General features: G+C 38.0%; 1 protein-coding gene across 1 annotated transcript; it reads left to right on the plus strand.

The window, feature by feature from the left end:
- Nucleotides 1-7,981: 7,981 nt before the first annotated feature.
- Nucleotides 7,982-9,374, plus strand: LOC122143634 (paraneoplastic antigen Ma1 homolog). Its single transcript, XM_042754196.1, has one exon. The coding sequence runs from the start codon at nucleotides 8,301-8,303 to the stop codon at nucleotides 9,372-9,374; it is 1,074 nt and encodes a 357-aa protein (XP_042610130.1). The 5' UTR covers nucleotides 7,982-8,300.
- Nucleotides 9,375-12,324: the final 2,950 nt, after the last annotated feature.

Consider the following 12,324-nt stretch of genomic DNA (forward strand, 5'->3'; position numbering starts at 1 on the left):
ATTTTTTCCTCTCACAAACTTAATTAATTTTTAGCATATTTAAAAAAAAAAAAAAAAGTAGCAAACGACAATAAGCAATTAACGGTTAAAATGATTATAGTAACTATAATCATTATATACTTAGGAACAGAGTCTGGGCCAAATTTAGGCTATCCAGTTTTTTTTTTTTCATTGCATCTGAAAATGACTGTGCAGCACATTCACTTCATGTGTTCTGGTGCAGTTTTGCCTCCCGCGTTGCTCAGCTGTGGACGATTTAAAAATGTTTGATATACAGTAGGTAGACAACCAAAATGAGTAATACCGCCGTGCATACCGCCGCCGCAGGGCCGCGGCATTAACTGCAAGTCAGTCGCGTGTTAAAATCATTCGCTATACTACCGCCAGGTGGCGCAAAGGGACGGATTGCGAACTGAATGTAATTGTAAAATGAAAGGAAGGGAAGACGTTAAACAACAATAACATTATAATATACATTATAACATCCTTAAAAGCCATTAAAAAATAGGATAGTCTTAGGCTACAGTCTACTCATCAAAATTTTAAAGAAAGACCTTTACCCAAGGGCTTTTATGAATGGTTTTTTTATTTTATAGTATTTTTATACATACATACATATACATATATATATACACACACACACACATATATATTATTTGTAAATGCTGGACCGTTCTTATTTCGCTCTGCAAATGGAACCTGAAGATAAGATAACCGTATATATAGGCCTATATATATATATATATATATATACGGATTAAAAGCTAAATGTTTTCATTTCGGTTCATTCTTGGTTAATATATATATATCTTCAGGTTCCATTTGCAGAGCGAAATAAGAATGGTCCAGCATTTACAAATAATTCTTATTCACTATGTTATTATTCTTGACTTTTCAAATTGCTAACACTTTGCATTTTTTGAATTATGCCTTTACTGTGTGACCAAAAATTGTGAATTGTGACTTTGATTGCGCTGGTGCCTCACGCGCACATATTCATTGGAAACAGCAGTCGTTCACCGAGCCATGTGGCGCGAGCAGCGGTACACTTTGGCATATTTTTGCTCATCATGATTTTTTTTTTCCGTCGATACTGAAACACGTGTAAAATCCAAAGCCTGTTTTACCTAATGAATAAGAGTTTAGCTTCAAATGGGCAACATGTTTGGATTTGTCCCGAATGAGAGAGATAAGCCCAACATAATGTATCGCTTTAAATTATTTTTAATTATTATTATTTTTATTTTTTTTGTTTATAAGCCTATATTATTATATACTGCAATTATATTTATCCATTAGAATTATATATTTGTAATTCTTGTTCTGTTCTGATAAATTTGTTGAATTTAAACGATTTGTTGTAAAGTGAAGGGAACTAAAAATATCCTGTTGTTACATTAGCCTTTAGCATTATAAGGCCTGCCGTTGTTATTTCTGAATGTAATAAAATGCAACTCTCACAAACTTAATTTATTTTTTAGCGTGTTTTCGTGTATGTTTTTATCCAGCTTTATTTTTCCATTGAATCTAAAAATGACTTTGTGCATCACATTCACTCCGTCCGCTCAATCTGCATCTCGCGTTGTTCAGCTGTGGACGATTTCAAAATGTTTGATATAAAGGTTGCTGTCACATTTTATACAGGAACTGTTCATTTAAAAAAAAAAAAAAAAACAAAGATAGAAAAAGAAAAAAAATCAAAATATATTGTTAGTTTTATGCTAACATGCAATCAAGGTCTTCAGATACAATATAAGACACAAGTTAATTTAGGCTATTTAACATGCACTGTGACATTTTACCATTTCAACTTATAAACTCCTTGAGATTTTAAAGTCAGTTTAATAGTATTGAAATTCAAGTTTTAATTGCTTAAATTATTTCTATGAATTAATAAGTTAGCATGACTTTTTCATCATAGCATTTTTTACTAGCTGTATTCGTTTTCTGAAACCAAGCACCCACTTTTTTCTTTTTTAAATCTATTAATCGCTCGCATATCTCCTACAACCTACAAATAAGGGCTAATAGAGGTTCTTTCTTTCTTTTATTATTTATTTATAATGTTTATTCTTGAAGAAAATAAGTATTTATTCTTTAATAAAATAAGGGACAGAATAAGGGACCAAATATGTGTAATGTACAATAATATAGTCCTATATCTGCCTGCAGTTGAAAAGTTATATTTGTTTTGATTCATCCATTTATGTAGGATACAATTATTCTAAAAATAAAAATAAATAATGTCATAAAAAATGCCATCGGCCTGAATAAATTTTACCATTATAGAATTGGGGTAGTAATTTAGGAGGTGAAAATACAGTGAAATTACAAATGGCATGGGATTTTAAAGCATGACAACTGAAGGTCTATGAAACGTTTCTATGATGCATTTTTTTTAAACAATGGTACTTAAATTTTTCAACTAAAATATTACTATTTCAACCATACAGCCTGTGAATAAATAAAATGCATACTTTTCAATGAAAGAACACTGAGAGTGTATGTTGCTTCTGGTGTTTGGATTTTTACTTCAATATAATGAGCTCCAAGTTTAAGAATAGCCTACACTAGTTTTTTTTTTTTATCTCTATTTAACAGCATTAGCTCAATGAAATACGTCTTCCTTCAGGTAGACTGAATGTTTTCCTGCATTTTCAAACTTATTTTATAAAATCAAACCGCTGATGGTGAAGCTGGGTCAGTTAGAGCTCGCGCTGTGAAGCGGGAGCAGCTGACGGAGGATTCCGCTTGGTCTTAAAGCCTTCCTCAAATGCCTACGTTCACAAATAACAATGATTTTCGCAAAAATAATGATTAATTATAAATTGATAATTTGTTATTATTTTGGTCTAGTGAAAATAATAATATGGGCTGCGAGAAAATAATGAATAAAAAGAGTAGGGCTGGTGTGAGTGTAGGCATGTTTCAACCCAGTAACATGACAACACACCGTTCCTCACAGCCAGAAACAGACCGAGTTCAGTTCAGCTGGAGGGGGCTGGGGTAGTTCTGTGTAGCTTGTGGGGGTCGAGATAGAAGTGTGAATTTCTTGCTCTTTCATATGGACAGTGCCTTATGAGGGTATCAAACTTGCAGAACAGGTTTTAGGACAACTTTAAAGAAAGGTTTGATCCACTTCAAATGTTGACTACTGTATAGCGCAATAAAGTTTATTAGTTATTATAACTTAATTTCAGAGGAAGTGCCTTAACTAAAAAAAATTAAATAAATAAATAAATAAATAAAATAAAAAGATGCAAACTGTTGCATTAGGGCTCGGTGATAGGCCTTACGGCCTAAAAAAAAATCGCTGATTTTTTTCACAAAAAAATCAGTTTTACCATTTAAATCGATTTTTTTTGCCTCCCTACTTAAAATCAATATTCAAATGACAAAGAAATTGTTCAAGACAAGTTTTGATATAATTCTTTATCATTTACCAATCAAATTTATAACTGAGACAAGATGATTAATAAAAAGCAGTAACATTATTACCTTAATACTGGAAAGACCTTTATTTTATTTATTTATTTATTTTTTAATACTAGCCCATCATGCAATCATACAATTAATAATTAATCTGCTCCGCGCTCACTGATACCAGAAACTCTGCTCCATACTCGCAACGTGGATAAAGTTGAAATGTTATTTTCATAATGTAGCCTATAAAAATAAAATAAAAAAAATAAAATAAATAAAATTACAGGATAGTTTCAAAGGGGATTAAGGCTATTGTGTGCAAACTTTTTTCCTACCAAACACCAAACTAATAACATTGTCAGCATTAAAAGGTGTAATTGCTGCTTTCTGCTGTGCAAATTTGCTCCGCTCCGCTCATACTCTGCTCGGCAGTGTGTCTCAGACGCGCGAGGGAGGGTTGAGCCCAATCAGAACTACGAGCCCTGAGTGGAGCGTCGGCTGTTTTATTTTGTTGCGTCCATACAATATTTTTTTTAGAGTATGAAATATACATTTTCACAGAATGTAGCCTATTCATAAACAATAGGCCTATATTAAACCATCTCTTTAAGTTTTTCTAAATCCCAAATAGAGTCCAGACGTCAGTAAAGTATCCGTCTATGAACATGTTTTATAGGTGACAAAAAAAAACACCAGAGTTTTGGTAGACATTATATTTTGTAGACTTTATGTGATTTAAAATGGACAAACCAGAAGCAAAGATATCTGCAAAGAAGGGTTGGCCATTCTCAAAACATAAAATATGAATTTTATTTCAATTTTCGTTTTTGTGTTTCAGAGTGAAAATCATTGTTAAGGCATCTCTCCGTTACAAACCGTTCTGAAAGAAGAATTTATGTATATAATGCTTTAAAAACTTTGACAGAGATGTCTAGAGGGTATTTAATAGATCTGGCTCCCACGTAAGATTTTTCTAGTTACTAGTCGTTCATTTGTCATTATTCAACTAATCGCAGGTTTATATTAAATGTACATCTATAATCCATAATGAGCCTTAATATATTCCGCGCTCAAGAACATGCATTAAGTTTGCCACAAAGCACAGGCAGAAGTAGCCTAATAATTTTAAAAAATGAGACATTTTAATTATTTATTAATAAACAAATGTTTTCTTGTCGGCTGCAAGATGAAATTCACAGTGCTGGCTCTCTCCACATGAACGCGGCTTTAGAGAGAAATGAAACCTTCACAGATTACATAATGCTTGCGTTTTGAATTGATTCGTTTAAAAGACATTTCAAGCTTTCTGTAGATATTTCTCATGTATGTGAGACACCAAGATTTTCAGTTATTTCATTATTAGGGAAAAAATCACGTGATCGAGAGGGCGCCTCCCTGTCAAGCGCATTAATAATTTTCGCACAAACACTTGAATATGAATAATAATTCGCATTTTGCAAATGCATTACAAAGTAAATATTTTTTTTACATGCAATTATCCAAAATAAAACCAAACAAGATTTGTAATTAAGATAAAATGTAGACAAATAAGAATAAATGCAGCACGTGCACTCAGCATCATGCGTGCCGAGCAAATCTTGCACTCTTACATTTTACAGAATATTGTACAAACCTGCATTTAAATGCGGCTGCAATTTATTTCATTTATTTATTTATTTTTACTTTACTTAAATTATATGAAAACAAGTAAAGAAGACTGTCAATTAATGAAGCTCTTTTTTACATCGTGTGTATTTTGTTGATTATAATGACTTGAGTTTAATCATGAGGACGTTTTATTAATCAGTCCATTCTTTAGAGTTTCAGTGATTTAGCTAAATTGTGCAGGTTTAATTTATTCGTTTCTTGTTTTAATTAGGCCTAAATAATGGGAGCGAAATTATACAGTCCCTCACGTTTTATTAAAATAAAGAAAATAATTTATAAAACACACAAGCCTAGCTCACAATAGTCTACCACTCTTAATGCTCCGATGCAAAGTAAACCACAATTTATTTTGAATAATATAACACACAATTCATATTATATAAATAATACTGCACACTATTTAAATGTGTCAAATCTAAAATATGGTCTAGAGAAAATATAAGCACAGGCTCATAGGCTTGACATTTATCCTGCATGAATTCGTTCTAAGAAACGCACATATCTTCATAAGGACTAAACTTTCATCTGTGAATATTAAATATTTTAACTAGCCTAAAGTGTTTTCCTTTCATTTTCCCCGACTGCAGTCAAATATAACAAAACGGTGAGGCAAAGCTGAAAATGTGCTTTGATGCCCTTGTTTGAAAACTTGTGATTAAAGCGCCACTCAGCGGTCAAAAGCTGCAAATGCACTTTGCGGCGGCGGTACGAGCGGCGGTAGAAGTAACGTTTTGGATGTCCACCTACTGTAAAGGTTGCTGTCCCATTTTATACAGGAATTGTTCATTTAAAAAAAATCGAATTATATTGCTAGTTCTAATTATATTGTTAACACAAGTTCATTTAGGCTATTTAACATGCACTGTGACATTTTACCCTTTTTAACTTATAAACTCCTTGAGATTTTAAAGTCAGTTTAATAGTATTGAAGTTCAAGTTTAAAAAAAAAAGGTTTTAATTGCTTAAATTATTTCTATGAATTAATAATATGTTATCATGTTTATTATTGTAGAAAATAAGTGTTTATTCTTTAAGAAAATAAGGGGAAAAAATAAGGGATGATCCAAATATTTGTCATATTTGTTTTGCTTCACCTATTTATGTAGGCTACAATTATTCTAAAAAAATAATAATAAATATAGCTGCAAGCAGCGATGGCGGGCTCAAGCCATCAGTGCAAACGCCACCCCGGTGCCATCAGGAAAGCTGTGCCCAGCGGGCACATGCATTAACAGTAACCCTCTGGCAGTCAGGTTTTAAGGGATACAGCAATTAAAGGGTTAATCCGAACCATCAAGACTGTGAAATCACATACACAGAACAATATATATAACTTTAGTAACACTTTACAATAAGGTTTCATTTATTAACATTAACTATGTTAACATGAACAATAATTATATAGGTGTAACCCCCTTATCAGGGAGGGTTATATAAATATAAAACAGTTTGATGCAAAGTGTGTGTGTATAATGTCTAATTTGTAATAGCCATGTAGGTTATTAGTGAAAGTAAGTCAACATAACCATATTCTGTTAAGATTAGTCCTTTTACATGTTTTACTATGCATTTTCTACAAAGAGCTGGTATAAGTGCGTGTCCCCTTTAAGAGAATGAGTGAAACTCTAAGGGTTGGTTGATATGTACTTGAACAAAAACGTGGGTTTCGCTATCAGGTTAGATCGATTCCTGTTTGATTGGATGTTTATTAGTTAATGCCCACCTCCAATATATGTGAGTCTGATGTGATTGGTTTATCCGGAGATCGGAGGAAAAAAGAAGACGAGAGGAGAGGCGATAATAGAATAGGTGTGCAAAAGGGTTGGTTCTAATTGAAATCTACCATTTTAATAACCCAAAAAATTTGAGTTAAACCTTCATATTTTTTCAGATAAGTCTTTTGTTTAGTTAAGTGTCTGATTGAACACAGGAAATGTGTTTGCCCGGTTTATTTTGATTTGTTTTCGAGTGAAAGACATTGAGGCCTGGGTGAATATACAGCGATTTCAGTTAGAAAGATTGTAACATTAAATTTATTTTATATTATTCATCGTGCTGTTTTCAAGTAAAACAGTCGATGTGGGAAGTGTAAGAGGAGATCAGATAGCCCTGTTGAGCCACCGGAAGTGCTCACAGGTCCTCTGATAATGAGGGACTGTACAGCCGCAATCGGATAGCACGCCCAGCCACCGGGAGTGTTGGGTGTTCCTCTGGCAGCGAGGGAGCGATGGCTGTTAGTGGAGTTGGTGTGAGCCGGGTTTGACGAAAATCGGGACCGCGTATGGACTTACAGGTACTGCTTATTGGTCTTATTTTAGCTCACTGAAGAGTGAAGAGGCCATTTTGCATTTTAAAGGCCAATACGTACTCAAGCAACGAATCAGGCCTGCGTCGGGGTTGGGTTTGAGTGTGTTTATGGTGTGAGTGGGCCCACTGTTTATATATTGTTTTTTTTTTTGTATATTTAGTTTACGGTTACAGTTCATAAAATGCTGAAACCTGTTACTTGGATTACCAGTGTTATATCAGTACCCTAAGTAGTAAGTGAATTAAGTGGATTTATTATTCACTGATAATTCTCAGTTTGTGCTGTAAAGAGTGTACATATAGTGCCAAATAAGAGAAACGAAAAGGTGTTGAGACTTGTAAACTTGGGTATATTTCCCTAAGGGATTTTCTGAGTATTCTAATCCATGTATTACTGGTTTACCAGTATTGAATATTAATACCTGTACTTATTCATATTGAAATTACCTATTGGTTATTGCTAATATATATCATCTGAACATGTATATCTGATATTTATATCATCCTATTAATATATATCTATAAATATAATTATATATTGTATTTTCCTTATTATTTTTATTATTTTGTTCTGATGGTTAAATAAATCATTTCTTTTGGATACGTGTTTCAGATTAGTTATTTAGGAAACTAATAACTCTCTCCAAAATGTGGTATCAGAGATGGGGGCTTAAATTATAGTCGAGAGACACCAATAAAAGGAACCCGGTGCTCCACCCATTAGAACTTAGGTCAGGACATACCTAGGAGGGCAGGGGGCGCTACATAAAGTGGGGGCTTGTCTGGGATTTTTCTTTCCCTCCCTGGTACCTTTCAGAAGAGAGAAATAAACACGTGTCAATACTCCTTGATCCCTGAGAAGAAAACAGACATTTGGTGCATTTAACAGCTTCTTGTTGAAAATGTCTCACAGAAGTAACCCTCCTCCTCAAAGTGAACTTGCTGACTGGTGCAGAGAGGCCGGGATTGACCTTGCTCACTCCTTGATGCTAACAAGTGTACCCAGATCAACTGAGATTGCACGCATTGAAGAAGTAGCCGAGAGTGTGAAAGCTTTTGGAAGAGTGCGCGTTCGAGACACAAGATGTGGAGCCTCTCCAGATACCCTACTTGTGCTGTGTGAATGCAGAGAGTCTGTAGACCCCACAAGCTGCCCCACAGAACTAAAGCCCACCGATGATGAGACCTGGAGGATAATTACGGGCGTTGAAAATACCCCAACAGGTACTGTTCCCTCAGGATTTGCTGACAAGCTCTCCCAGTTTCTTCGGGATGAAGGGAAGTCCATGACAGATCTACAAGCACTATTTCCTCCACTGAGTGCAAGTCCCAGTTCCCCTGAGTCAATTATTCTTGCAGTGGGTGAGATCCTAGAGAAAACCATAAGACCACCAAGTGATAGCAATGCTTACCGTCGTTTACGTACCTTCTCTGGTATTGTTCCGACTCCCACAGGAGAAGAAACCATGGAACACTGGATGGAGCAAGCTAAGATGATGATAACTGAATGTGAATGCTCAGAGAAAGAGAAACGTAGAAGAATTGTGGAAAGCTTAAAGGGACCAGCCCTAGAAATCATTAAAGCTGTCCGTATGTCCAGTCCTGATGCCAGCTCGCAGCAGTACCTTGAAGCTGTGGAAAGTACTTTTGGCTCCTTGGAGTCCGGAGAGGATTTGTATTTCGCTTTTCGGCTTCTTCGACAGCGTCCAGGTGAGACACTTTCTGATTTTCTGAGAAGGGTTGAAAAATCACTGACAAAAGTTGTGCAAAGAGGTGGACTGTCTCCTGGCAATGTTGACAAGGCAAGAGTGGACCAACCGATTCGTGGAGCCGTCAAATCTGATATGATGCTTTTGCAATTGAGGTTAAGGGAGAGAAAAGAACACCCACCAACTTTCCTGAGCCTGTTGAATGAGATTAGGGAGGCTGAAGAAATTGAAGTCACTAGACATACACTTGCAGGACGAGGGGAATAACTGTCCAGCTTTTGTGCGAGAACTTAAAGCAGAAATTCAAGAACTAAGGACTCAGCTCAAAAGTGACCGCTTGAATAGCCTACCAGCATCCTCCATGATGTTAGAATCCAGCACCAAGCTGTGTAAAACAAGCCCCTCCGATCACAAAGGAGTAACAAAGGATTCTGAAGTTCAGTCTTTGAGAAAGCAAGTTCTTCAGCTGCAACAGCAGCTAGTAGTAATGAGTGTTAGTTCAAGTAGTTCAGCTAGTCATGCCCAGTTACCCCAACCGCATGCTTCAGTCCAGCAGCGATCCAAGCCCTTAAGGAACATGGAAAATTACTTTTGCTACCGGTGTGGAGAAGACGGACACATCTCTACAAAGTGTCAAGCACCTGAAAATGCCACCCAGGTTATCACTAAATTAATCCATTCTTTACGGAAAAGCAAAAGGAATGAGGAGTGATCCAAACAACAGCAACCCGTCTGGAGAGCAAGCCTGTTTTTCTAAAAACAGTCATGTGCACAGCAGTGAGCCAAATGGTCCGCCCAAGGGACTAGTTGGACCAGCCTCGACCGTGGAGGTAAAGATTGGTGGCCATCCGAGCCATGCTTTGTGGGACAGCGGGTCTCAAGTTACCATTGTCTTTGACTCCTGGTATTCCCGAAACCTACCTGATGTGCCCATCCATCCCCTTGCTGGATTATCCATCTGGGGTCTTAGCTCATGCAGTTATCCCTACAAAGGATACATTGTTATAGATGTTACCTTCCCTGTAACTCTCACTGGTGCTGAAGAGACCATATCCATCCTTGCCTTGGTCTGCCCAGACCCCCAAGGCCCAACACAATTCCCAGTAATCATTGGAACCAATGCCAGCTTCTTTCAACGACTGACAGCATATAATGGGACTACTAGTGGAAAAAACAGTGCCCATTCGCTAAGAATTCAGACACCCCCAGTCCATATTTTACCTCAAAGTGGACAAACTTCTGCAGCAGATCGACCCAAAGGCAAAGTGATATGGGAGGGCCCTGGAACTTTCAAAGTCCCATCACGAGGGTAGCGGTATGCCTTACGCAAAGTCGAGTCTGACAAACCCTTGAGGAAAGATATCTTCCTCATTGAAGCCTCCCCTGTAGATCCACTTCCTTCAGGACTGTTTGTTTCCCCTGTAGTAATGCCTTCGTCAGCTGTGGATGTGAATAACTTCAGAGTCCTGATTCACAATGAGACAAGCAAAGATCTCTCAATTCCAGTGGGTACTGTAGTTGCCCATGTATTTCCTACAGTGGCTCATGACATTCCAGAATCCAAAGGACCCCTTAATCCGGAGTTATTCAACTTTGGGGAGGCCCCTATACCTGCTGGCTGGGAGAAAAGATTACGTTTGAAGTTGGCGGAGCGGAGTAATGTGTTCTCCACCGAGGAATGGGATGTAGGCTTAGCTAAAGATGTCACTCACCAGATCAGACTGAGTGATCCTCACCCCTTCCGAGAATGTTCACGGCGCATTGCCCCAGCTGACATTGATGACGTAAGACGCCACCTTAAAGATCTTCTAGCGGTAGGCATCATCCAAGAGTCCCGAAGTCCGTATGCATCACCGATTGTGATGGTGCCGTACAGATGTGCATCGATTATCGGACCTTAAACAGCCGCACTATACCAGACCAATATGTCACTCCCAGGATTGATGACGCCTTAGACTGTTTGACGGGTAGCCGATGGTTCTCAGTCCTAGACCTGCGAAGTGGCTATTATCAAATAGCTATGTCCGCTGAGGACCGAGAAAAGACTGCCTTTATATGTCCGCTGGGGTTCTACCAATTTCAACGAATGCCACAAGGTATCACTGGGGCCCCAGCGACATTTCAGAGGCTCATGGAGAGGGTGGTAGGTGACATGCACCTCCTACAGGGAATCGTCTACCTTGATGACCTTATAGTCTTCGGCAGAACACTCGAAGAACACGAGGAGCGACTAATGAAGGTTCTGGATCGCCTGGAGGAATGGGGGTTAAAAGTCTCTATCGACAAGTGTCAGTTTTGTCAGCAACAGGTCAAATACGTGGGTCATATTGTTTCAGCTGCAGGAATAGCTCCAGATCCAGAGAAAGTGTCAGCCGTAACTCAGTGGAAAGAACCTACAGACCTGAAATCCCTACGGTCTTTCCTAGGATTTTGCGGTTTCTATCGCCGTTTCATTAAGGGGTACTCCTCTGTAGTAAGACCTTTGACGGAGCTCACAAAAGGCTACCCACCTGTAAAAGGATCAGGAAAGAGGAATGGAAAGAACTACTACAAGGAGACTGACCCATTTGGAGCACAAGTCCTGTGGAGAAGCCTTCAAAGCCATTATACACTGCCTAACCAATGCACCAGTACTGGCCTTCGCTGATAACTCCCTGCCTTATGTACTCCACGTTGATGCTTGTCTGAGTGGCCTTGGTGCTGTGTTGAACCAGGAGCATCCTGAGGGACTTCGACCAGTCGCCTTTGCTAGCAGAAAGTTGAGTACTTCGGAGCAGCGTTACCACATTCACCAGTTAGAATTCCTAGCATTGAAGTGGGCTGTCATCGATAAGTTTCACGACTACCTATATGGAGCTCAATTTGTTGTGAGAACCGATAACAATCCACTTACCTACGTACTGACTAGTGCAAAGCTGAATCCAACGGGACATCGCTGGTTAGCCGCCCAAGCTGCCTACAACTTCAGCCTGCAGTACAAGCCTGGAAAACGTAACACTGACGCGGATGTGCTATCCCGATATCCTACCAACCCTGCTGTGTCTGCCTCTTGGACTGAAATTCCACAGTCTGGGGTCAAAGCAATCTGCCAGTTGGCCAGTCCTTCTGGGAATGACGAATCCATCAGGATGGTGGACCATTTAGGAGTTTCACCTGATAGCATACCTTCTGCTTACTCTTGCCCGATTTCACTTGAAATGTGTCATATGGAGCAGTT

The sequence above is a fragment of the Cyprinus carpio genome, unplaced genomic scaffold (genome assembly GCF_018340385.1).
Source record: "Cyprinus carpio isolate SPL01 unplaced genomic scaffold, ASM1834038v1 S000006473, whole genome shotgun sequence".
Classification (NCBI taxonomy): domain Eukaryota; kingdom Metazoa; phylum Chordata; class Actinopteri; order Cypriniformes; family Cyprinidae; genus Cyprinus; species Cyprinus carpio.

Bases quoted from the DNA above. Each gene is read 5' to 3' on its own strand.
- LOC122143634 (XM_042754196.1), top strand. From the start codon at position 8,301: ATGTCTCACAGAAGTAACCCTCCTCCTCAAAGTGAACTTGCTGACTGG.